Source organism: Cyprinodon tularosa, unplaced genomic scaffold (genome assembly GCF_016077235.1).
Source record: "Cyprinodon tularosa strain WSP-4 unplaced genomic scaffold, ASM1607723v1 ctg141, whole genome shotgun sequence".
Classification (NCBI taxonomy): domain Eukaryota; kingdom Metazoa; phylum Chordata; class Actinopteri; order Cyprinodontiformes; family Cyprinodontidae; genus Cyprinodon; species Cyprinodon tularosa.
Genome location: NW_024038232.1, coordinates 646,017 through 673,985, shown reverse-complemented (window position 1 = coordinate 673,985; position 27,969 = coordinate 646,017). Strand labels below are relative to the sequence as shown.

The following is a 27,969-nucleotide window of genomic DNA, read 5'->3' as shown; positions in this document are numbered from 1 at the left end:
CCTTTAATTTTAATTACTGTAATTTATACCTGAACTGAAGAACCTGCAATATACCTAGACTTAAAGCACATAAGAAAACAAAGCTGAAGCTGAAAGAAGCTAATGTTAATTTATCTGTTTCAGGAGAGCAAATTATTCTTTGTAAAGTATTTAACATGATTTTCGGCCTACCCTTAATAAACTCCCTTCACCCCCACCCAGCTTCACCGCCCACTCCCCATTACAACCCCCAATGCCTTTCGAGTCATCACTAACATGAAAAAAGCCTAAATGGCTTTTGACAGTCATTGGTTCTAAGCCGAAGCAAAGCACCAAGCACTGGCTTGCAAGCTGCAGAAAGGATCTATTACAGTTTAAAAAAATAGGGGAAGACTCAGTGACCATCGTTCGTGTGAAAGAGAAGAGAGCAGGTATGTAGTTTACAAACTGAGGGCTTGTTAATAAAATTTACAGCATAAGAGAAGAAAAAGGAATACTTATGATATTTTTCAATGTTTCTTTCTGCTATTGTTAATATTAATGAAGTATATATTGTAGGGTGAATATATGTGTATAGTATTTTAGGCAACCACAATGAGATTTCAGAAAGAAATGCTTTGGTAACCTTGAAGAATAAAGCTTACTAAATATTCTGCATTTAATTTAGTATCATATTGCAGAGCATTTCAAAGCAATAATAATTAAGTAGTATAATAAATGTTCTGTAATGATCCATAAAATCACCTTATTGAGACATGCTGCCTACTCAGTATAGGATGGATAAGTTTAGTAGGATGGGAGATCTGAGATGTGAAACTGTCGGGTGATAACTAATTTTAGATGAAGGTATCAAATCAATACGTAACTCGAGATTTAGGGACCTACAATGAAGCTGCAGGCTCTAGTTTGGCATATGATCAATTTCTTTTTACATAAAAAAAAATCAGCAGAGCTCTATTTCATGTTATCTGCTCCATAAGTCTTTACCTTGAGTAGCTTAAAGTGTGTGCCATAGATAACAACAATCTTGGCAAATTGTTGTTAGTAAAAAAAAACAAAAAAACTAGGAAATGTATTAAACTTAAATAAACAAGGGGAAAAAAATAAAAGAGAGCAAATAAAAAAATAAAAAAACAATGTTTGCATTTTTTGTATTTGGGATGAAGAAAATATCTGACAACAAGCTGTATAGAGCAATACAAATTCAATGTGAAGTTCATTAAAGACCATAGGTGCTCTTTTGTCATAAGAGGTCTTACCATCAAGCCACGTTTTATGTTAGTGACATGGCTAAAGACACTTTCCGTCTTGTTCGCTGTGCAGCTATTGCTGACGTGTTGAAAAAAGCTTTGAGTGATATTTGAGAAAGTACTGGATGCCATTTTCAGAGTAGACGGTCAGTGGTGCAGAAGTGCTGAAGTGTGTAGGAGATAGATGTCACGTACTGCTAATATATTAAGTTTGTTCTGAATATGTGTTGTGCAATGACTTCATCTAAGAACATTAACCACAAATACTTATCTTTGAACTATTTATGTGATAACATTAAATAATAAAGTACATACAAATAACTAACAGGAAAAAGTAACACTTGACAATTCATACCCACCAACGCTGTTAGATTACCTTCTGACATTATGACAGGATGTGCAGAGTTTCATCAAAAATGTTATGAATTAATTTTCTGATACATCAAAGCAGCTGCTGAAATAAGTATTGTGTTTCTAAAATGCTCAGTTCAATTCAATTTTACTTGTTACTAAAATACAAATGCCACAAGGCACTTTGCAGATCAAACAAATATTCTTTATATACATAAATACCTAGAAATTTGGTAAGAAACTGCATCTATATGCAATTCCATACCTTATGTGTACAATCCAAATTTATAACCCATATTCATGTTTCTCTACATTTTTCTGTCTGTTATTTATTTATTTTTTATTTTATTTCTTCTGTTCTTGAACTAACTTACTAGTTTGCATGTCATTCATGAGCAGAGCACACGTTGCAAGGTAAACAACATTTAGAGGCACACAACCTACCACTGAGATAGTGCACATCCATCTCAGTGGGGGCGGCGCAATTGCGTCACTGTTTGTGTGTGCACCCCTGTGCCCTGTTCAATCCGTCAAGGATTAGCCTAGCTTTAGGCATGAATTTGGCAACAGTAGAAAACAAGATTCAAGAAGATTACAGGAAGCAACCTCATGCATCTGTGCCAGTCAACTAAAGGGTTTAATAAGACATAGCAGAGACTCAAAAATAACTAAGAAGCATTGGTACATGAGTACTTTTTTAATTTCTTTTATCTTTTATTTCCTAGTCAAAACTTAATGACCACAGCCGCTTCTTTAATGACCCCATCTAGGTGAGAAACACATTCAAACATAGGCTCAGAGCCAAAGTTAAAGGTAAAATCAACCACCGCAAGTTGTGCGACGGCAGTGTCTAACTCTCCCGTCGATATGGTAAAGCCGTCCGGAGCACCAGGACCAGGCTACACATGATACACATTAGTCAACGAGCTGTGTTAGTCAGGTTTGGAGCTGCGAGCCACTTTTAGACACAGTGGGCAAACCTGTGGCAACTCGGGGGGTGGGAAAGAAGGAGAAGACGATGAGAAAAAGAAAGCAGAGAAAGTCTGGACTGCTGAAAGAACTGCGGTGAACTAGTGTAAGAAAAGTGAAATGGCGTGCTCAAAGATGACCCTGCACATTTTGAGTATGCTGTAAAGCAGGATTCCCCACCATGGACATAATCAAAAATAAATATCGATCCAGGCTCAAAATTATCACCTTGATATGTGCTTTAGAATGGCTTTGTCTCCATTCAAACCCAGGTTTAAAAGCCTTGCAGGGCAGCCTAAAGCCCACTTCTTTCTTTAAGCCATAAAAAAAAAATAAAATAAATAAACAAACCGTCGGTTCAGGTGTTTTGTAAAATATGTGAATCAGGAAATAGTCTATATACCGAACTGAAAGAATGTTCAAAAAACACTTAAGATTTTAAAATGGAAAAATTTTCTATTTTTCTTTACACTTTCTTATTTAAAAAAATCAATGTAAAACATTCATGCATAAAAACCTGCTTTTTATTTCAGGTGTTAAATTCTGCTGGACTTTTGAATTAGCTGTGAAATCAAATTTTTACACCCCTTGGCCACAGTGAAAATCAGGGTAGTTTATTTATTTTATTAAATAGTTTTTAAAAGTTTTAATGTTTTTGCTGTGTCTTTAAGGCTGGACCAGGATCTGGGCTTAACATACAGCTGCCTGCAAATACTTCATTGAAAAAGAATTTAGATCATGCTGTGACCAACACTTACTGTAAATAACACTTGCTGCTGCCTCTTACTGACAAATATAGTTAACTGCACTTAGTGGGAAGGAGTGGCAAACCTTCTGAACAATATATAAACTCTCAAAAATGATTGACATTTCTGTTAGAATGTCTTAGAATGTGCTTATATTTTCGAATCGAATTTCTTAATAATAAAATACAAGCTCCTCAATTCCCAGAGAGAATAATAATGTATAATAATGTCTTTTATTCAGAGCCAGCTGAATCTGCTTATCTCAAGAAGTAATAAAGATGTGGAAGAAGACAAAGGTGGCCGATGAAACTGCCACTGGGCAGGCAGGTAAGTGCAGAAACCAATGAAAGGTTGGTATTCCAGCTGCCTCTTCCTGTATCTTCTTTTATCGCAGAAATGCTGTGGATCAACAAGACTCAACTTAGTAATACTTCATGACTAAACTTTAAAGAATCATTTAGGGCTACAACCAAGAATCAAAAATGTACAGTACAAGACATGATAACACCAAATAAAACAGCGAGAATAATGAAGACAATGTCAGTTTTGATCAAATGCGAAAAGGTCTATGAAGATGTGAAGAACTAGAAGTATTAATGTTGGAAAACACTGATCAATCCTGATATGAATAAACCAAGAACAACACAAAGCAACAGATGGAGGCATCCCAAGAATCGGTGACGACTTATTTGCTAACCCTAACCCTTTTAAATGCTGCAAAGGGTTCCCGCCAAAAAAGCTGCCCTGGTGAAAGCTCTTCTCTGGTTAGGATACCTTTCTCTCCCAAAAGACCAGAAACATGAAACGTTGGTCAAAGAACCTTTAGGAGGCATCACACAAGATGAAGTCAAAGCAAGCTGTAATCACAGAGAAAAACTTTAGAGGATACATCTCATGTCCCTGATGAAATGTGAAAGGAATGATTATCGATCGGTCCAACACCTGATCCGATGGCAAAAGGAACGTCAACGCATCATACTTGTGAGGCTTTCAAATATGCACAGGATTTAAACAATTGTAAAATTGATTTTCTTACAACCTCTTTTCTCCAAGTCCTACCTGAATTTACCTCAAGCACCACGCAGGAATCATGCTGAGAAGTCTGCCATGTGAAAATGTGTAAGCAAGCTTTGTGTTGAGTCTTATCAACAGTTGCACTGCACAACTGTTTGTTCATACGTTGCTGAAACACCATATGCTAACAGGCTATAATATCTTGAGTCTATGACTAACAGTTTTTGTAGTGTTGTCAATGTCTTCATATTCTAGTCTGCAGCTCCTCTATGTTGTGTTTGTCTACCCACTCATGGGTTTCAGACTGTATATTGTGTGGTCCTTTGTGTTTCTTATATGTCCACGATCCTGTCAAAGTTCCAACCTACCATGGTGCTTGTGTCAGGATTTATATTTACCTGTCCTGTGCCCTCTCCTTCTGTCATATTGCGTGTTAAATCGGCGAATCTGAGGGAGTTCACCAGGATGACAAAGGTATGCAAGAAAAAAGGAAATCAAATTACAAATGATTCATTTTCAACATGCATGATGCCGTGCTGGGTTTAGCTGCATGAACAATGACATCTTCATCATCCTCATCATCACTGCCATCATCCTTGAAAGGTGTTCCCCGACAAGGGATGACACACCTTTCTGGTGCACAATGAATGCGTTTTCATTGTGACTTTTCATCAACCTCCATACTGTGTGTAAAAATGCGACAATGCTGTTGCAAGAGGGCACTGTGAATGATTGTCTGTTATCCATCTTAGTTTATGTGTCAATGGGAAAATGCCACTTTTAACTGACAACTTTAAATCCAGATCAGTCCTGTAAAATAATGCTGCCATACCTAAATCTCAAACCATGAACCTGTTTTGTAGGAAAGCACAACCTAGCATGACGTTTTTCTGGAAGAAAAAGCTAAGCAAAAAAAAAAAAGCTACTTTTATGCATTTTAATCTCAGAATAGTCATTCATCTAAACTTTGGTTCACAAACATTATAATCGGCAGTGTACAAAGAAACAAAACTATTAGCAACCAGTGTTTTTTTAAGAGTAAAAAGTATCAGTTTGCAGATTATTTGCGGTTTTCATGCGTTTCGTCATATAACTCTCATGGAGTCACAGTTTTTATGGTGCACAGCAGAACCATGTACAGTCATTCTTTTCTCTCCCTATATATTGTGGGCTTATGGCAACCAGCTTAAATGATATGTATGACATATGCAAGCTCTAAAGCCTCATCTATAATACCCTTTAAAATAATCAAATAATCAGTACTCCTCCTTTTTCTTCAAATTCTGTCATGTTACATCCTTCAATGTACACTATATTGCCAAAAGTATTTGCTCACCCATCCAAATTATTGGAATCAGGTGTTCCAATCACTTCCATGGCCACAGGTGTATAAATTCAAGCACCTAGGCATGCAGACTGTTTTTACAAACATTTGTGAAAGAATGGGTCGCTCTCAGGAGCTCAGTGAATTCCAGCGTGGAACTGTGATAGGATGCCACCTGTGCAACAAATCCAGTCGTGAAATTTCCTCGCTCCTAAATATTCCACAGTCAACTGTCAGCTGTATTATAAGAAAATGGAAGTGTTTGGGAACGACAGCAACTCAGCCACGAAGTGGTAGGCCACGTAAACTGACGGAGCGGGGTCAGCGGATGCTGACGCGCATAGTGCGAAGAGGTCGCCAACTTTCTGCAGAGTCAATCACTACAGACCTCCAAACTTCATGTGGCCTTCAGATTAGCTCAAGAACAGTGCGCAGAGAGCTTCATGGAATGGGTTTCCATGGTCGAGCAGCTGCATCCAAGCCATACATCACCAAGTGCAATGCAAAGCGTCGGATGCGGTGGTGTAAAGCACGCCGCCACTGGACTCTAGAGCAGTGGAGACGCGTTCTCTGGAGTGACGAATCGCGCTTCTCCATCTGGCAATCTGATGGACGGGTCTGGGTTTGGCGGTTGCCAGGAGAACGGTACTTGTCTGACTGCATTGTGCCAAGTGTAAAGTTTGTTGGAGGGGGGATTATGGTGTGGGGTTGTTTTTCAGGAGCTGGGCTTGGCCCCTTAGTTCCAGTGAAAGGAACTCTGAATGCTTCAGCATACCAAGACATTTTGGACAATTCCATGCTCCCAACTTTGTGGGAACAGTTTGGAGCTGGCCCCTTCCTCTTCCAACATGACTGTGCACCAGTGCACAAAGCAAGGTCCATAAAGACATGGATGACAGAGTCTGGTGTGGATGAACTTGACTGGCCTGCACAGAGTCCTGACCTCAACCCGATAGAACACCTTTGGGATGAATTAGAGCGGAGACTGAGAGCCAGGCCTTCTCGTCCAACATCAGTGTGCGACCTCACAAATGCGCTTCTGGAAGAATGGTCAAAAATTCCCATAAACACACTCCTAAACCTTGTGGACAGCCTTCCCAGAAGAGTTGAAGCTGTTCTAGCTGCAAAGGGTGGACCGACGTCATATTGAACCCTATGGATTAGGAACGGGATGTCACTTAAGCTCATATGTGAGTCAAGGCAGGTGAGCAAATACTTTTGGCAATATAGTGTATATTATATGGATTTATGACAGGAGAAGTAAAATTATGACAAACTGATGATATGGAAGCAGAGTCACTCATTTGTTTGAAATGAAATCTGAATTGTGTTGTGAATTTGTATTCAGACCCGTTCACTCTAGTACCTCAAATTAACATTCAGTCCAATTAAGTGCTTTGGAATTCACTTAAGTGTAATTACAGAGATAGGTCAGGTTAATGTAAGACTTGTTTTAGAATTAGAAAAGGTTGTCTGACTCACAGCCAAAATAATGGGAGCTAGTTGTATGAGAGAGGCTACTGATCACTAAAAGATATGCCCATGCATTCCGTGTTTTGAAACTTTAGAATGAACTTGCAGTTTTGTAGCAAAGGCTCTATTAGATAGATATTGAAGTTAGATGTTTTATATATGATGTTTCCTGACTGTTTAGGTCTTTATATGTAGGAAGGAGAATTATACTGTGGATTTAAATAGGAACCAAAGTAGAGAAACTAAAATGTTCAAAAATGTTACTGACAAATGACATTAATGCCTACTTACTCATTCTAAATTATTTCAATAATTATTTTAAGGAAGCATCTTGGACTTAAATTAGCTGTGATTTTAGGGTGTTATTGTTGAGCGTTATATTTGCTCATTTGTAAAAATGTTTTAGTGCAATGTATAGATTAGCAGAATTGTTTAAAGGATGTTTGTTACGTTTTCAAGGATTTTTCTACTCATGAAACTATAGAATGTGTGGACAAGAGCAAAACAATGGAATCAAACATTTGTCATCTATAAAACTCAATATTTTGGCGACCTATATAAACTCCCCTGATGCTTAATGTAAACACTGTTAATGTAACATTTCAGAAAATGATTAAAACAGCATGTTGTAGGTGCTATGAGGAATCAGGGTAAAGTGAAATAAAAAAAGAAAAAGAAAGAAGCTGTGAGAAGAGCTAAATTAAGCTGCTTTTTTATTATGGTTAAAGGAGTGGTGAGATTGCAAAAAAAATTATGCATATAAGAACAAATTTGGCTCGGTCAAACCATGTCAACATTACAATTGTTTTCGTATTAGAGATGGCAGAAACAAAAGAACTAGTTAGGCTAAAAAAATGAGGTAAAAAAAATGAGGCAAATAGTGTGAAAACTTTTTCAGGGCGAGTTTTGGAATGATATGTTTTGGTTGCAGTTTTATCTGCTGTAGTGGCATTTTCCTATAAATATCATACTCTCTGTTTAAATAACATATGTCTTATATTTAGGCCCCCTTCACACCAGATTAAAACTGCACAATAGCATAAAAACTCACAGGGTCTGGGAGAGTTCTTCTGTTGAATATTAAAAGCAAAATGAGCTCACTGTTATGCATTATATCACATACTGTAAGAGTTACTTAAATGTTCTGAAATTCCACACAACTTCAGAAGGGGAGTTGTGGTTTGTTATTGTAAGGCCGTGGAGGAGTGGAGTGGCACTAGTTGCATTATAACTATTCTTTGAGCCTGACACATCTGCAGGCTTTTTCATCAGATAATTTATATCTGGACTAGCAATGCTGATGTCATGATTCTCAAGGCTAAAGCATCCTGCTGATGCTTCTTGCACAAGTAAATCAGCAAATGCTTGGCTCCTATCTGGAGAAGCACTGAATGTTAGGTAGAAGATTGTACACCTCCAAAGTGTCCCCATGTGGTGCTGATTTAAGAGTGAAGGAAGACAGTGTGTGCATCATTTTAAAGCTTTATAGTGTAATTTGAGAATAGAATAGAATAGAATAGAATAGAATAGAATAGAATAGTCACGGTGAGACTCATTCCTAACCTATGACTTAGGTAGCTTGTCCATATTGGTTCACAATGACTAGTAAAATATACAGCACTGAGATATTGGATGTTGTGTATATGGTTCCTTCCAAATGCACCATCAAAATATCCTCTTTGTAGTCTGGATGGAAACCTTATTGGTGCACAGCGGTCTGCATGAAAAATGCTACAATTACTAAATGTGTTTGGTGCTTTACAGTAAGGCTGAGACTGGTGCTGGAGACCGAGAAAACCCTGCATGTATATAGGGGAGCTGGAAAATTGGTGACAAGTCAAGGACAGTTCTTTATGGAGCTGTGATTCTCTTGGCAGTAGCACTGTGGTAGCATGGCCAGCAAAGCAGAATAAATAAATAAAATTAAGCTTAAAAGTCCTGGACAAACTATGTTTGCTGTTGTGACTAGCTTCAGACTAAATTATTTTCTAATTTGTTCGCCATCTAGTTAAGCTTGAACTGTTGTTCTTCCAGACCACCCAGCGGTAGTAACCTGGTGTGAGCAGGCCCCTATAAATACAAACTTATTTTGTGTTGTCAATTGTTTGTTTTCAACATAAATGCAATTTCAAGGTATTCTAATAACCTTCATTGTTAAGACATATACATAAATTGATCAATTCTGCCAAGCTTAAAGTAAATGAAAATCATTTTTGGCTTATTTTTAACTATGCACTTACCTTTGGTTTTGCTACACAGTCTTTGTAAGCATTACCTGTTGTCTTGGTAATACTCAATTTAATTAACAACAATTTTGTTGGATTCATTTAGGCATCAAGAAGAAATCCAAAGTGCCTGGTGTTATGATTACGCAGTTTATTGAAGAACTCCCTGAAGGAAAAACAACTCCAGATTTCACTCGGAAACCCATAGCCCTTACTATCCAAGAGGGTATGTGTCACAAGCTGTTCCATTTTGAGTCAAGTTTGACTCATTTAAGTGTCGTATTTTATCTTGTTCATGTTCCTAATGTGATTTTTTTTTTTTATCAGTGCTTGAGTTTCCTGCTGCTCTATAGTTGCATCTTCCATTTTGCTCATTTACGTACCTGAATAGCATCCAGTCATCATACTCCCCATTATAAAGTTTTTTTTTAGCTCAGGTTATCCATGTCAGGTACTTTGTTGTTCTCTTTGCTTTTGTCATTAAATCGTCTTTTTCAGATACGTATTTCTGGAGATATAATCTGTTCTTTAATCTTATACACTAATTATTTGGAAGTCAGTAAAATGGTTAAGGACAGAAAACATGCACTAAAGAATTCTAAATCGGGTTACTCTAGTTTTTAAAAAAAAATCATCAAACCTAGAACATGAGCATCTTCTCTGAGAACTAGGAATTTTTATATTTTATTTAATTCAACAAAATGTATTTCCATCAGCTAAAAACAACAATTCACTTAGCAGATAGAGCCAAGTAAAAACCCTTATTACAAAGAAGAAATAATTGGAGGAGGAAAATATACATTTAGGAAAAGTGACAATGTAATCGCTGTGTAAAAGAATAATTACACAAGTGAATAATTTTTACAGATTACTTAAATATTCAATTTGGTACATTCCCAGGGTTACTCATTTACAGCTTTCATTTTGTCTTTTATACTTCCTCACATCTTGTAGCTTCTAAAATCTTTGACAACACCAGAATACATGGTTTGTTTTTTGAAGCACCGCCTTTAATTCTCATTGCAGCATAATACCTGAGAGTATCTTGCCACTAGATAAAAAGCACTTTTAGAAGTTCAGGAAAAACTTGTCAGAAGGTTTCACCTTGCCAAGAGGCATGACTCAGGAAAAAGTGGTGTTTTAAAAGCAGGTTTTTCCTTGTTTTTCAAAGAAACTGCTCAGACAAACCACAACAATGAGAATAATAAAGAAAAAAAAGTTTTTCTAATAGTTTTTTTTTTCTTCTGTTTCTCAAAAAGGTCATGTTTTCTGTCTCTTGTGTAGCTCAAATAAAGATATGTTCTCTACTAATGAAAATATGTGTATTTCATAAGTGAATGTTTTATCATTGAATGTTTTCTTGTATTAGGCAATGACTTTTTTCAATATTTAAGTTTGAATTTCAAAAATATTTTATTTTTTACTTGTTGGAAATAGATCCCTTTGTTTTGCTCTGATATATACAGTTAGATTAGTGCTTTAGAGCAGTGATTCCCAACTGGGGTTACTCTTACCTCTAGTGGTCCGTGAGTGCATTGCAAGGGGTAAATATTTCTTTGATAGTAAATAAAATAGGGCTTTGATCTATTTTATTATTAATTATTATTTTATTTTATTATTTGTGTGAGGACCCAGTTGAAAGAAAAAAGTTTTTTTATGTTTGAGTTGACCTTCAGCTGTGACACACATAAAAAACAAGCAGAGGAACAGACTAGATGTATAGAGCAGCCTGGTATCAGCTGTTTTTCACACTGAGCTATAGGAGCACATCAAAACAGCTCAGTCTTGATGAAAAAAAAGGAAAACTAATTAAGTCAGTCTGACTCTAATTTTTGTTCTGTATTTGGTTCCTAATTCATCAAGTTTAAATATGTTAGGGATGCAACTAACGATTATTTTGCAAATCGATTAATCTTTTAATTCATATTTTTTTGATTAATAACGAATATTGACAGATGAAAAAGTAATTTTTTTATCTTAAAGCAAATGTTTACATATATATATATATATATATTTATTTATTTATTTATTTATATATATATATTTCAAATTCTGGTATAATTGCTGTTCAAGGTGGAGCTAAAAGGCATAATTTAGAATCTTAACACTGTAGTTAACGATTATTTGATTACTAAAATAGTTGACAGTTTTTTCAATAATAAATTAATGTGATTAATTGTTTAAGCTCTCAAGTTACTCAGAGGAGCTCCAGTTTTATAAGTCCAGATTTATAGTATGATTGTAATTTGTATTTATATCAATTCCTTACTAACTTCCAAGCAACATTTTTATGTGTTTTCTCTTTTATTTGCAATTGAAAGCATAAAATGCCTAAGATAAATAAAAGATTAAGTAAACCTCGCTGGTGAAGATTCTTAGACATCCAGGTAATAGTAATTCCAAAAAAGTAAAAAAAACAAACAAACAAACAAAAACAAAAAAAAACAATCCACTGGACTTAGTTTCCAATTTTGAAGATGTTTTAATTCCCATCCAGGAAATGTTTTTTTTTTTTTTAAATGTCAGAATTATTAAGTTCGAGGCTTTGTAAGTAAAATGTTTTTTAATTTATAATTAGTTATTGTAGGTTCCAATTTTGGACAATCATCATTACTTTTGACTGAGAAGGGAACTCATGGTAAGAAAAAATGCCCAAAGGGTTACACAAGTCAAAAAAGGTGGGGATCCACTGCTTTTTTTTTTTTTTTGCTTTAGAGTGCTCAATCATTTACATCACCAGGGTTTCAAAACATCAAACAGATCAGTTCATAAAATAAACTTGAACTGATATATGTTCATATAACAGGCATGTGTGTTAAAACTGTTCAAAACAAGTAGCGCCACATGCGCAGGATCTTTCGTCTGCCAAATCGAAACCCCCATAGAACGAAAAGTAATTATTTTCCATGAAACATTATTTGCTTTATTTAAAGGATTCATGTATATTAAGTCTTTTTCTTAGTTTCCTCTCGATTTGAATGTGAATAAAATATGAAAACATATATGTTAAACTTTACTGTTGCTAATTAAAAATCTGTGTTTACAGGCAAATTTGGATTCTTTAAAGCCATTGTGACGGGTGATCCAACACCTACTGTAACATGGAGCAGAGCAAAGGGAGAAATCATTTTTCACCCTGATGTGTGCCTGCAAAGATATGATGAGGCATCCAATGAACATTTCCTTGAGGTAGGTTTAAAAAGACAAAAGAAATGTAAATTTTACTCATCCTCAACATATAAAAAGTTTTAAATAAAACATGGCATTTAGTATAGCAAATAAAGAACTAAAGTTGTATCTCCTCTATTTACCTTTCTACTAGTTCCCTAAGGTAACTCCAGAGGATGCTGACACCTACAAGTGTTTTGCAACTAATGAATATGGGAGAGCAGTTTGCACAGCTGTTCTGAATGTTATTGAGGGTATGATCTTCTTACTGGTGTGGAAAACTGCAGTTTATGATTGTGACAAAGGTATATTTGCATAATACTTAAACATTGTTTGTTCACAGTGGGATTTTCTAAGGCAAAGGAACTCCAAAAGGTACAAGGAGAAGGTACATTTTCAAATTCAGAGAAACTTTAGCACTCCTTATAAAGATCTATTAAAAGTAATGGAATAGTTGAATGAATAAACGGTTAGAAAATGTATTTAGGATTTTTTATTTACTTCTGTCACGTTTACAGTAGCTTTTACAAATCCTATAAATGTGAGTGAAGTATTTTGTACTTTTACACAGTAATGTGTTCCTGGAATATTAGTCCTGGCAAAGAGTCAGATTTCTATTAGAAACTGCTAAGAAAGGAGAACATGATATATTTGCAGGAGAATATTAAAGGAAATGGCAACAAGCAAATGCCTGCCTACATAAAATAAACTTCCTATATCTACAGTTAGAACAATACTTAAAATGTTTAATTGGAACTTTAACTCTATTCAGCATCAGTTTAATGTTTTCCTTTTTTGTCATGTTTCCTTAGATGCCACAGAGTTCAGAAAAAAACTTAAAACACGGTAACTAAAACATGATATCACTAAAGAATCATTTTCAGCATATTTTTTTTCCTTTTAGTGGAGCTTTACAAAATAAACATTTCACTCTGTAGCAATCCAGATGGAACGCGCGAGGAAAAGACAATGGATGATAAGGAAAAGGTCTGGGAAATCCTCCTTAGTGCCGATAAAAAAGATTATGAGAAAATCTGTTTTGACTATGGCATCAGCGACTTTCGTGGAATGCTGAAGAAACTGACTGAAATGAAAAAAGAGCGAGAGGAGGAGATTGCACAGGTACATTACCTGTTTATTCTTGTTTTCAGTAATTGTGTTGCTATATATATATATATATATATATATATATATATATATATATATATATATATATATATATATATATATATATATATGTATATATGTATATATGTATATATGTATATATGTATATATATATATATGTATATGTATATATATATATATATATGTATATATATATATATATATATGTGTGTGTATATACTTGTATTTCATATTTTATTCACTGTTTGATAATTATCTATTTACTCTTTTACCCATTAATGTTTTTCCACAGTTCATCTCACATATCAGAACACTCAAACCTGTTGAGGTCAAAGACAATGACAGTGCAACAATTGAATTGGATATGGACCTCTTGGATTCAGGCAGCAAAATCTACTTATATAAGGTAAGGCATAAAAAAACAAACATGTTTTTCAGGGATGGTTGTTTTAAAGTGTTCTGGTAAGCAAAAGCATGATCTGTCTGCAGGATGGTGTTATGGTGCCATTCTCAAAAGAAGAGGGTGAAGAAATTAAACATAATTTGAAACAAGTTGGCAAAAAATATGTGTTCACAATTAAAAACCTAAGTAAAGAAGATGCTGGGCTCTACTCAGTGGATGTTGAGGGAGTGAATGTGTTTTCTACTGATTTTAAAGGTAAGAGTTTATGTTTAAGGCTAGTTTAAAAGACTTGTCTTTATGCAAGTCCATTTCTGTCTATTTTTATAGTAATAATTTACCACAAAACAAACAGATGTAGTTTATGTTTAGAAATGCATTATAGTTTAATTTCATTATATATATTTGCTTCAGTATCAGTAAAGTAATTTTGATCAGTTGATCATATTAAATAGTTAACTTTTCAGCATTTCCTTATACTGATCATATATTTCACAACAGTGGAACGAAAAACGGACCATTTAAAAGGGCCTAGTACTATGACTTAACAAATTCATATGCCATTAGTTTACTCTGGTTCATAAAAAGGCTTTCCAATTAAATTTTGTCATCCTGATGGCTTAATATATTTCATGTCTGTGCTTAACATTTTTGTTTTGCTCCAGTTGTTGATAAACTTAAGCTTTTTCAGTATTTACCAGAAAAGGATCATGTAACAGAAGATAAGATATTGTGCGTGCGCACAATGACTAAAAAAGGAAGTGATGGGTTCAAGCAAGTCAGCCGTTTCCCAGCATTGGTGTGAAAAGAAAAAGTTCAAATCTGAGCTCAACTGTGAAAAAGCTAAAAAAAAAATAAAAATGCTAAGAAGGATAAGTCTCGGGAAACGCTTGGATAATGACAAAATGAGCATTGGAGTTTACTTTGGAAGTGGAGGCTAGTTTATGGATGTAAGTACGGCCAGCAGATGGTGACTCTATATAACCGGGTTTATGTCTACCGATCACACCCAGTGCAAAAATTATCTTTCGGAAAAAAGGGCTAAGTAAACACTATCAGGACAAATATATTGATTTATGTTTAGATAAACATATGGTTAGACAAATGGGAAAGTGCATAGAAGTAATGACAAGAATATGTATTTATTTAGTTTTTCTCTCTATACCCTACAGTCCCTGAAGTTGACTTTGCAGTCAAAATTCAAGAGGTCAAAGCAGAAGAACGAGAGGATGCTCTCTTTCAATGTGTCCTCACAGCTCCAATGAGTGAGATCAAATGGTATGGCAAAAGTGCTCTGCTTACAAATAATGAGAAGCATGAGATAACTGTATCTGAGGACAAACTCATCCATAAGTTGATTGTGCGGGACTGTCTACCTTTGGATGCTGGTATCTATGCTGCTGTGGCAGGAATCAAGTCTTGCAATGCCTGGCTTGTGGTTGAAGGTGAGAAAAAAAATATTGTTTATGTTCCACTTTTGAAGAGGTAGACAATAAACACTAAGCCAACTTAACTTTTCACAGTTCAAAAATATTTAAATTATGAATTTGTTTTTTTGTTGTTGTTTTACAGCTGATAAAGACCCAGCCAAAAAGGCCAAAAAGGGAGCACGCAAAACCACCATCGCTGGAGCTGGCAATGATGAAGAACTGATGAAAATAGCAAAAGAACAACAGGCGAGATATCAGAAAGAAATGGAGGAAAAGATTGAACTTGCCAAAAAAGCCCAAGCAGAGAAAGAATTGGCAGATGCAGCTGCCAAAGCGCAGCAAGAGGCAGAGGCTGAGGCCAAAGCTGCTGCAAAAGCTGCTGCAAAGGCAAAGAGAGCAGCAGCTGGGAAAGATGGGGCTGCTAGAAAAACAAAAAAAAAGGGATCTGCCAAAGATGGCGCCACAGGAGGAGCAGCAGGTGCTGGTGCAGGTAGTGCTGCAGGTGGAGCCGGAGCTGGTTCTGCAGGTGGAGCAGCAGCTGGTTCTGCATCTGGTGCTAGTGGTGCTACAGCTGGGGCTGCTGCAGGTGGAGCGGGTGGTGCAGGTGCAGCGGGTGGTGCTGCAGGTGGAGCCGGTGCAGCAGGTGGTGCTGCAGGTGGAGCCGGTGCAGCGGGTGGTGCTGGAGCAGCAGGTGGTGCTGGTGCCGCAGGTAGTGCTGGTGGGGTTGGTGGTGCTCAAGGTGGTGCTGCAGGGAGTGCAGGCGGGAGTGGGAGCGGTGCTGCAGCTGGCACTACGGGTGGGGCTGGAATCGTTGAGGGTGAAGATTTTGAGGAATATTCTGAGGACGAATATGAGGATGATTCATTTGAAGATTCCGATGAGGACATTGCAGGGGAAGGAAAGGGAAGGAAAAAGAGAGGGGACGGAGGAAAGACAGGTGGGGAAGGCGAAGGAGAAGAGGAAGGAGACGAAGGAGAAGGAGGAGAAAAAGGAGGGAAACGGAAGAAACGAGTAAGAGCTGGCCCATTGGTTCCTGAAACTGTTATAGGTAAGAAATTGTATTCAAGTCAGTTTACTTCATTTATATTGCATCATTTCACAAAATATGTAATCTCAAGGCCTTCTATAAAGATAATTTTATTAAATCATACAGAAAGATTAGTAAAGATTATTAAACTTTTCCTTTTAATAAATCCAGCTGATTGCATCCCGTCATTGACTTTACAGAATTTGCTCCTCGATGAGCATAAAGTAACAGTAGACATATGCTTGTCAGTGCACTGAAACAGTGGATAATTCTTAAGGTTTATTTTGACACGGCACAAAATGTATAAATATAGAAAAATTATTCCATATTTTGAAGAATTTTAGAAAATCCAGAAAAAAGTAAGCACTTCCAAAAATGTAAATGAAGCTAAAAGTTATTTTATAAATCATCTAAAAATTCTACAAAGACTTTTCACAAAGTCCCAGTCATTTTAAATAACAGTTAATCTGAAATTATTATTAGTAATTTTAAACATTTCTAAATTAAGACAATAACATTTAGTTCATGCAACATTGTCAAGATTATTCTGTTAACACTTTTTCAGAACTCTTTACTCCTTAGCTAATGCTACAATTGGCCCCCAGTTCACAAAGTTGTCCATAAATATATAAGCATATCTCATAAAGGATAAGGTTTGCAATTGATATCTGACATAAATACTTAAAATATAGAAAATTACATTTTTTTATGTGAAAATGTGCAAAAGATGGAAAATACAGAAGCACTGACATAATGGACGGCAGCAATGTAAATTTGTTGTTCCAAGAGCACAAGATGTGTAAATTCCTCCTTTTCTTATGTGAAATCACATAAATATGGAGCAAAAACATCCCAAAATTCATTTTAAAAGAGATTCATTGAATTAATGAGTGGAATAAAATGTACAATTCAGAATTCACAGAGAGTAATAATGTGCCGTTACTACAGAACATACTGTATATGTACAGTAGTTATGTTTTTTTTAAACTTTTACTTAATGTAAATACATTTGAATTCCAACAAAACATACAAAAACATCTACCTGCAACGCTTGTTTTACTTTTATATTTTTTCTACTGCTGTTTTCCCTCTAGTTATGCATATTCCAACATTTAATATGTGTTTTTTTTTCACAAATGTAATTTGTTAGGCCAGCGTAACAGCTAATAAAATTCTGGCTTGATGTTATTTGCGACGATATCCAGTAAAATGAAAAGCCAAAAACTGTTGCGGAAGATATGCCCAAAGTGAGAGCTGCAATAGGCAAGCAGCAAGCTGTGATGGTGAGGGTGCAGATGAAGGTGAGCCAACAGCAGCTGGCAAATATTCAAGCCTTGTATGGCATATCCCGTTGATCGAGCAGAGAGTTAGCGGTAAGATTGTTGGACAATGCATTCATTGTTGCATGGGAGATGTCATCACTGGATAAGATTATTTAATAAATTTGGGAAAATTCCAGCAATGACTGCGTTAAACATGAAGGTTTGTAATCACAGATGAAAAATTTAGTTGCTTCTTAGTAATGAATGTGCTGATGAAACTAAAATAGCAAAAAGTGACTTTAATATAACATGACTGTGGCTGCAACAAATGCCAAATAGATTCATTTTTAATTCATATCTGGAACGTTTGATGCATATTGAATATATATATTCCTCATGCCTGTGAACATCAGAGATCAATTAGTTATTAACTGTGTTTCTTTGACCTGCAGGTTGGACATCAGCAGAAAAATCCTGTGTTTGTCGCAACGTTTTATTGTGGAAAATGTGGATGCTTTTGTCCCTTGTATGCCTCTGTGTTAACATTCCTGCTTGGTGTTTTAAAAAGTTCATTCAGGCAGAGCTGGTGCACTGAGATAAATCATTTTAACACAGAGCATTAAAAAGATTGGGCTGGATAATTCCACTGAAGCACTCAGTGCCTGCTAAGATATGACATGATAGAAAGATTAAGGATGAGATGAGCCGACCTGTTGAATTGTCCAGAAATCTATGCTTCTTCTTTTTTAAATTCACTGAAGACAAACTAAAATTCTTCAAATGAAGAAAGAACCTTCCGTACTACCATTTCATTTTGTACAACATTCAAGACAATGTAAATGGAGGAAAATAAGATACTGAAGAGTTTCTTTTATATTTTTTAGAATTCAAATTATCAAAAAAAGGAAAATTTGATAAAACAAGTTATCTTTCATTAATGAATATGTCTCCTTATCAATTTATATTGAAGGCTGAGCAAAATGAAAAAAAAAAAAGTTCTTTGACCTAATACATGACCTCTGTTAGTGTAATATTAGAAAACATATAGCTTTAAATGCAGTAGTTTGGATGTAAGTCTGTAAACACAGAAGGAAAACCATTGTATGCTCAAACAAAGCTAAAACTAGTTACATATAAAAAGACGTAGCCTTTTTTTCTCAATGTCTGGAATGTTTCTTGTTTCAGATCATTTATGTCTGCTTGTCAGTGCAAGAAAATCACATGAAATCCTCTTTCTCAGGGTGTCCTGTTATAGGCAAACTTTGTAGTAATGCTCCCACTCTAAGAGGACTTTCCACCTATGATGGGACATGACTCATTTAAATGTGTATAATCTAAATTACTTGCCCATTTCTTCCACCTTTTCTTTTTTGGCTTGTCTACAAATTTCTGCTACGAAAGACATTTATCTCTTGGGCATTGTTGCCTTCCTAAATTGTATGATGATGGCAAAACATTCCAACAATGTTGTGCCTAGAGACAAAATCTTTAAGAAGTCTTTAATAGATTCATATTTGTACTCAGATAATCAAAACTTGTTTAAAATAGGCTTAAAAACCAATGATAGGTTTATACAAGTATAGTTATCTTAATATCTTCTTTTAATAATGAAATTTTGAATTTACATTTTTTCTTGGTAAAACTAATGAAGCTGAAACAGAAGAATTGTTGTCTCACCTAATATCAGACACTGAGAAAAAATGGTTTTATTTTTTGGTTTTATTGTATACTGTACATGTGTGAACTATTGTAATTGTAGCCAAAGCATAAAGAAGGGACATTCAGCAAAACATGGATAAACAATAATTGTAATGTGTGCATTTAACAACTTGCTCATCTTCAGACCCAGGAGTTCACTTTCATGCCGGTCTTTCTGACTGCAAGGCTATTATTGGAGAAGCAGCAGAGTTAGAGTGTAAAGTAAGCAGTGAAGATTGCGAAGGAATCTGGTACAAAGATGGAGCTGAGGTAAGTTCAGAGCCCTAAAGCAGTCTTATCAGGATCGTATTCTTGAATGAAGCAATAAAGAAGAGCTATTGGTGTATTTTCTTCACTAGATTCAGTCATCTGAGAATGTATCGATTTCCAAAGAGGGATGTTTCCACAGGCTGAAAATTAACAAAGTCACAGAAGAAAATGCTGGAAAATATAAATTTGAAGCAGATGGCCGAAAGACAGAATCCGAAATCGTTGTTGAGGGTAAAAACATTTGCATGATCTAGCAGAGTGGGATTTGAGGTCTTTTGAATTGAAGCTTTAACATTTTTGTGCTTTTTCTTGAATTCAGATCCCCCTCGATTTGACACAGAGGACCTAGAAGAATTTAAAAAACCTGTAACTGTAAAAAAGGGACACAAAGCTACTTATAAATTGTCTTATATTGGCCGTGAACCAATCAAAGTACAGTGGTACCTGGAAGGTGAAGAGCTTTCAAGTGAAGGCAATGTTAATATTGACACCTCGGATGGAACCAGTCGCCTGCTTCTGATGAAGCTTCAGCGTAAGGACAGCGGCGAAATCAAGCTAAAACTGAAAAATGAGTTTGGCACCAGTGAAGCTGTAAGCCAACTTAATGTCCTTGGTATGTATATAGATTTGACACTCAAGTGTAAAGTAATCTGTTCAGCTGAAATCATCATTTTACATATCGTGTTGGACTCTGACAGATAAACCTACACCCCCAATGGGACCTCTGGAGATTGTAGAAGCCTCCTCCTCTGTAATCGATTTCAAGTGGAGACCACCAAAGGACAGTGGTGGCTGCAAGATACAAAACTATATCCTTGAACGGAACCAGGTTGGCCGGAACACCTGGAAGAAGCTTGGACCAATTGGTCCTGAAGCAAAATACAGAGATTCTGATGTAGACCATGGGAGGAGATATTGCTATCGCATCAGAGTGGAGACTGAAATGGGAACCAGTGAGCTGATGGAAACAGAAGACATTCAAGCTGGAACAAAAGGTAACCTCCTGTTAGAGGTATTAGGTTTTACTTGGCAACTTAATAATCAATTGTTCGTGGAAGGTGGATATACCCACACTGACCTGGAGTCTCCACCTCCTTGTTTAACATGCTCTATGAAAAAAACATACTGGTACATCACATCTTATTAGTTAGACTTCAGATTCAGAGAATAATCAGTCAGTTACTAGACAACAAAGAGAAAAATAGTTACAGAATCGCAGTAAAAGTAATCTGTGTCCTGTATAATGTTTTGTAACCAAGATCATATAATCACCCAAAGTAATTAAACCAATAGAATTATAAAAATTTCCTTTACTACTCAGAAAAGGCATACTATGGAAAGAATTAAGAAAAAAAAAATACAAATACCTTTCAAACCCCTTTACATGTATTATGTGATCTGGTATATCAGGGTAAAATCTAATGCTACCTTTGTAAACAAAGTCACAAGACATAAACAATAAGGCCATAAAAGAGGTAACTAATATTGATTTGATCTGTGAAGCAACATTACCTATGTTGCACATAAACTTGTTCTGTGACTCTATTTTAAAATTAAGTTTAATACTCCACACATTCCAATAGAATTACTAATTTCTGGTCTAATCTCTCTCTATAGATATATTGTAATTTTTTCTAATTTAAGCATTCTTATTTCTTCACTTAAATAGCATATTGTTATCATGCATCAACATTTCTTGGAGCAAATTAAGTTTATTTAATTTTAATCAGTTTTAAATATGAAATTATTAAGTTTTATATCTCCCTAGACCGCAACAAATATTTCTTATAAAACCAGAATGTTAAAATTGACAGAATCTTATTCCTTCTTCTTGTGTAAACAGCATACCCTGGACCTCCATCAGCTCCAAAGGTTGCCAGTGCCTTTAAAGACTGCATCAACCTCACATGGTCCCCTCCTTCAGACACTGGAGGTACCAACATTCTAGGATACAATCTGGAGAAACGAAAGAAGGGCAGCAATCTCTGGGGCCAAGTAAACCCTCCAAATGAGATCATTAAAGGTTACTTTATGACTTATGTATTAATTTTTAAACTTTTAAATTGTTAATTAATGTTAGGATAAACTGATGAGGTGCATTTATCAATATCCCTGTCCAGGTAAAGGATGTGCTGTTAAAGATGTGGTGGAAGGCATGGAGTACGAGTTTCGTGTGTCTGCAATAAACGGCTCCGGATCTGGTGAATTCAGCACTCCTTCTGAGTTTGTTTTTGCCAGAGACCCTAAAAGTAGGTGGATGTTTACAAATGTTGTGACATGACTGTCATTCTTTATCTACATTTATTTGTATGACATTAAAAGTGACGCCAAATCATATGTTTCAGAGCCTCCTGGTAAAGTGCTTGATTTAAAAGTGACAGATTCCACCTACACAACCCTGTCCCTGTCTTGGAACAAGCCCAAGGACATTAAGGGGGTTGAGGATGAAGCGAAGGGGTATTTTGTGGAGATCAGACCTGCAGAAAATACAGACTGGGATCGATGCAATTCTAATGCAATAACCATGACTTCATATACGGTAAAGGGCATGAAGTCATTGGCCATGTACTGGGTGAGAGTAATTGCTACTAATGATGGAGGCGAGGGAGAGCCTCAGGAGCTGGACAATTACATTCTCGCTATGCCCCCACCTGGTAAGTATCATTGCACCTAAATCAACCTCAAAAGATACATTTAAAGAAACAGAAAGCCAGACCATACCCTCTGAGTGTTACTTGTATATATGGATGGTGTATCATTCAGCACATAAAATTCATTTCAAGGACCATTAAAATATAAATTATTGTTAGGAATTAAATATTTTTTTCATTAGAAAGGCTCTTCAAGAATTGTTTTATTCTAAGTTTGCTAAAATCACCTGCATATAACACTGTATAATGTGTTGGCCCTATCCAAATTGATAAGGAAGTAGTTGAACCTTAGCTTGAGTAGATTATCCCACAAATCAGAATCATCTAAAGACCACCTCTAGATAAAGCAACACTTATTAACACTTTGTTCCTTAACACAATAATGGCTGTTATGTAAGATGTTTCCTCTGCCTTAGAGCTGTCAAATGTGTTTTAAGTGAAAAAACAAACTATGCTTCAATAAAACCACTCAAATGAAAGATTTTGAAAAATTTATTATTTCATGCATGTGTGAATAGAAGACTTAAGGGAAACAAAAAAAACACTGTGCAACTTTGCATATGTTAAATTCAATGTGTTGAGTCTTTTCTATAAGCCTAAGAGCTTTACTAGTCTGCATAGCTAATTCAATTAAATTCAGTTTATTTATACCAATACACAATAATAATAATTAAACTTTATTGATTCACATTGGAGAAATTTACCTCTGCTTATAATGCATCCCCTTGGGGAGCAGTTGGTTGCCATTGTGTGGCGCCCGGGGTGCAGTGTGGGGTAAAGGGTCTTGCTCAGGGACCCAGAGTGGCAGTCTGTGGGAGTGGGGCTCAAACTCAGAACCTCAGAATTTTAAGCTCTATTAACTACTAGGCCACCACTCCCCAATCAACACATGTCATCTCAACTTCAATCATCAAATCGTCATTGAACTTTGGTGGGATTAAATACAGATTATTTTCATTGTGTTAGCAATCGTATTTTCTGTTTTTATGTATCTGTCACATCCACAAAGATTGTCATCCCAAACTTTCATAGTAAGTATTTCTATTCATTGATGTTTAAAGTACACCCAGTTTATAGGGCTTGGAAACATCTGGTTAAGAAGTATTGTCAATTGAGATATTCTTTTTCAATTTGACCTTAGACTTTTTCTTTACATGAAAAAAACAGTAGCAACTTTTAAATGACAAGAATATGAGGTAAGCATTCTATTTACTTGTCTTTGAAGGTTAAAAGTGGGTAAGTGGATTTTGTACCTAATAGTGATGACCTTTCTTAAGGACGAGCTGCAAAGACTAATTGCATATCTTTGTTTACTTTGTGTTTATATAGAAAATAAAATGGGTCACACTAGTGCACTCTTGTTCATATAAATAATGTCATATCCCCAACTTTGCTTGCACATATGCCATAATGCACTGGTTTTTTATTTAAACAAAACCGTTCGATAGACATGTAAATTCAAAAATTCATTACTTAAACAAGCCAAGCTATTTATATATCATTCTTCCAACAAAGTTCATTGTGTCTATTTCTTAGTTATATATTTTTACTGTGGTATTTTTGTTATCCAGATATATTTCTGTCAGTTCTAGTGACAAAAACTTTTTCTTTTCATAGTCAGACCAAGATTCACAGATACCAAAAGCAAGAGTTTCATGATTGTGAGAGCAGGAAATTCTGCACGATTTACCATCAACTTTGAGGTGAGTTTTTAATTGTTTGACACTAGTTAAATCCATAAGCTTTGCCCTCTGTCAAGTGCTCAGAAATCTGAAAAGATTGTTGTTTATATTATTTAGGCTTCACCATGGCCAGAGGTAGTGTGGCTAAAAGATGGCGTGCCAGTATCTAAAAAGGTGACTATCAGCAATGCTGAGGGAACATCTCAGCTTCTGATCCCTTCAGCCGAACGTACAGATACTGGCATTTATACCATCATTGTCAAAAATGTAGTTGGACAGGAAACAGCTAGTATTGAAATTAGAGTAACAGGTAAGTTTGATAAAACTATTTACTCTTTAACATTTATTTATAATTTAGTATAGTAAGTAAAATTATATTTTTCTGTAGATGAACCGAAGCCACCAGGTCCAGTGGAGCTGGATGAAAATGTGCCTGGCACTGTAACCATCTCATGGACCGCATCTCCAGATGAGAAGCGAGATGACAGGCTCCACTACATGGTGACAAAGCGGGATTCAGTCAAAAGAACCTGGCACACTGTTGCAGATCGAATCTTCAACAATAAATTTACAGCCTGCAACATCTTGCCAGGCAGAGAATACCAGTTTCGAGTCTATGCCAAGAATGACATGGGCTCCTCCAAACCATCAGAATCAGCAAAGTGGCTGATTCCTGCCAAAAAAGGTGATCAGAGTTGAGAAATGAATAAGCATGTATTGCAAAATCCCAAAGCAGATCCAATATACTAACAAATGATCTTGTTACTACTACACTAGCTGACTGAATATACAGTATTTCATTTGAGATGACCACCATTAGGCCTTTTCCTTTTCTATAAATCAAGTATATTATAACTAGCATACTTTACAACTTTGAAGAAGTGCTTCTTCCCTCTATTTTTTAGACATAGTTTGATTAAGTCTTTATTTTTCTCCCCTTCAGAAAAATTCATTGTGAATATGCCGGAGTCGAAGGCCTGTGACCTGCAGTGTCCTCCCAAATTCCTTGTTCCGTTGAAAATGCACACTGCTCCTCAAGGCTATGAATGTTACATGACATGTGCTGTTAAAGGAGATCCAACACCTCACGTGACATGGCTCCGTAACAACATCAGTCTGAATACCAACACTAACTACTTCATCTCTAACACCTGTGGGGTCTGTTCAATGCTAATACTGAGGGTCGGATCGAAAGACATGGGGGAATACAAAGTTGTTGCAGAAAATCCGTTAGGAAGAGTGGAGAGTTCAACTAAACTCACTGTCAGAGGTAAGTCCTTCACAGAAAGTCTCTAAAGCTGAACAGTTTTTGTACAAGGCTCTACTCTCAGATGTATTTGCATTTCAATAAAGCAGCATCCCTTTCAAAAATAAATTGATTCAGTAATTCAAGTAAAAAAGTGACAAACAAACCTAAAAACCACAAATTGAAATAAATTAGAATGCTCATTTTTGTTCATCTGAAATATTATGAGTCACAACTGATGCAAACCCAAAAGTTCTGTTTCTTAGAAAAGTAAAATGATTAATAAACAGGGATAAAATTAAAGGGAAACTTGAGGGTAAAAAGTTTAGCTATGGCTTACCAATTCTAGGGCCCGTTGACTTGACAGGGGTCAGGCAAACAGTCATTAAGTCCTTAAAAGGAAGAGAGAGATAACAGTTAATTATAGAATATTTATTTATTTAATCTTGTGTTCTTCCAAGTATGGCTCCAAACCTTTTAATATTGTCTCTGCTTCTGATGTGGCTTTTTAAAAAATAATATTTTAAGGCTGCAGTTATTTTTGCTGTTTGTGCAACTTTTTAACACAACATTGTTTAGTGGCATCCTGTTTACTGTTGTACTGAAAAATTAATGCAACCGTTTTTGGCATCTACTTAATTATATTTAGTTACCTATACCCAGTTGTTTTACGTCCTAACATGAAAAAAAATTGTGTTAAAGTAGCTAAATATGATAAGGTAGATGCAAAATCTATTGCATAGTAGGCAATGCTTTATATTATATTATATTATTAAATAAAATGTTGTCATCCAGCCAGAAATTAGTTCCTAGGACCTATATAAAAACCGATGTTATGTGAGGTTCACCATAACAGATGGGATGTGCCCCCCCATGTCATCACAGAAGTTTCCACAGTCAGGGATGACTAGGGGGGGCATGCCATCTGTTGGTGATGTTGCACTGTGTTTTTTTGAGTCCTCTTTCAGCACAGCTGTCTACCATGGGACTTTAAAAGCATCTATTGCTTCCCTCTATTGACAAGCTTTATGGAGTTGCTGGGTAAATTTTAAAGGATGACTTCTGTTTAAAAATTATCATAAAGACTAACTTGATTCAACAACACAGACTTACTAAAAACTGCTATCAAGACAGCTTTGGCTTCCTGCATCAAAGCTGTGCCACAGTGATGCAGTAATTTGTTTTATTTTTTTGCAAAGGAAGCCTAACAAACAATCGAGAGCCTGACCTGGATAGTACAGGGTCATGATTTTAACAGCTCGATTTCTGTATAAAACAGAATAAATGATCATTTAAAGCTTTTAACACTAATACATATTTACATGGTATCCCCTTTTGAGTTGAATCACTGAAATAAATAAACTTTTTAATGGCATTCTAATTTACCTGTAAATAGAAGCTTAAACTGATTTCTTCAATTATCTTTCTTTGCAGAATAAATGGATCCATAGAGGATATCACACAAGCAACATAGTTGGAAAATAACCTTACAGAGTCAAGCAAATCCCAGAGGTGTAATGTATACCAAGTCTTACTTGTTAAGCCATCTTAATCTCAGATATAATTTTGAACACTGACAAATATGTACAGTAAAAAGGCAGAGTGTCAACATAATCTTTGAAAAAATATATCGTATTAAGTATGAACCCATTTGATTTGTTAAAATAGGAGCATGAAAGTTGTGAAAAAACTTCTGATTTTACTTTAATTGCTTTTTATTACCCTAGAAAATATCTGGTGTGACTCCATATGTTTGTGAATTCCTGGTATCATACATTGTGTTTCAAAGTTTTGACATTAAAGTGATGTAGTTGTCTCATCTATAAGCTCATCTATAAGATAACTGGTTTTCATCATTTCATTATTTTACAAGATTTGCTTTTGTTGTTTTTTTTTTTCTGATAGCATGTTACACGGGTTTTAATATGTTGACTGTCATGAAATATTGTGCAAAGGTAAAGGAAATGAAAAGAAAAGAATGAGTTATTAGGAAGTTTTTTTGTTGGTTTTGTTTGTCAGAATCCAGTCCCAGAAGAGGGTTATGAGCACATTCTCTCAGACTCCTCCGGTCTTTCTGGCATCCCCAAAACGTTAACCCCTTTCTTTTAAATATCAACATTTAACAGTGGCATCTCAATGGGAGAAAATAAGCCTCTTAAAAGGCATAGAGCTTAAAATCTAAATTGTTGTTAAAATCTCCATGTTTGTGCATGCAAGGACATAAAGGCAAATTTCTTCATAGTTAATTATTAAATCATAAGATGCTTCATTTTGTGTTATTCATGTTCTGATTTGTGTGAAAAGTTTGAATAAATCTTAAATTTAAAATTAAAATTGAGTGTTCTTTCTTAATTCAACTTTTCAAAACTGATCTTAGTTAAGTATATCCTAACATAAAAATGCAGAATATACAAAGGTTTCATCAAATAATTCACTAAAACGTGTATGCAGACCCATGTAACATGCCTTTATGTAACTGGCCTCAAAAGTACATGTATCAAGCTTCATTACAAAATTTGAATAATTTTGTTACTGTAATCATATTTTTGAATTGTTTAACTTGACTTAATTAGCATCACATAAAAGAGAGACTTACCAACCTGAACAGCTGAAACATGATCAATCTTTTGGTGAAACTTCTCGGTTGCTGGTTAAACCTACCGACAAACATTAAAA

General features: G+C 35.6%; 1 protein-coding gene and 1 long non-coding RNA gene across 2 annotated transcripts in view; one reads left to right on the top strand and one right to left on the bottom strand.

Moving 5' to 3' along the window:
* Positions 1 to 27,969, bottom strand: part of LOC119779003 — a 36,699-nt gene that overhangs the window by 8,299 nt on the left and 431 nt on the right. Inside the window, exons 2-3 of the long non-coding RNA XR_005280164.1 lie at positions 27,894 to 27,950; positions 25,634 to 25,685 (exon numbers count right to left, since the gene is read on the bottom strand). This is a non-coding gene — a long non-coding RNA (uncharacterized LOC119779003). The remainder of the gene's footprint in view (positions 1 to 25,633; positions 25,686 to 27,893; positions 27,951 to 27,969) is intronic.
* Positions 255 to 26,788, top strand: LOC119779002 (immunoglobulin-like and fibronectin type III domain-containing protein 1). The gene is made up of 26 exons (XM_038278500.1): positions 255 to 410; positions 3,537 to 3,622; positions 9,438 to 9,557; positions 12,378 to 12,520; positions 12,654 to 12,753; positions 12,843 to 12,887; positions 13,312 to 13,345; positions 13,438 to 13,621; positions 13,920 to 14,033; positions 14,117 to 14,285; positions 15,200 to 15,472; positions 15,600 to 15,735; positions 16,450 to 16,505; positions 17,852 to 17,872; positions 19,584 to 19,714; positions 19,804 to 19,945; positions 20,034 to 20,327; positions 20,413 to 20,709; positions 21,558 to 21,737; positions 21,835 to 21,963; positions 22,060 to 22,368; positions 23,983 to 24,068; positions 24,165 to 24,357; positions 24,436 to 24,732; positions 24,991 to 25,317; positions 26,728 to 26,788. Exons 2-26 carry the CDS (start codon positions 3,574 to 3,576, stop codon positions 26,730 to 26,732), a joined length of 3,834 nt encoding a protein of 1,277 aa, XP_038134428.1. The 5' UTR covers positions 255 to 410; positions 3,537 to 3,573; the 3' UTR covers positions 26,733 to 26,788.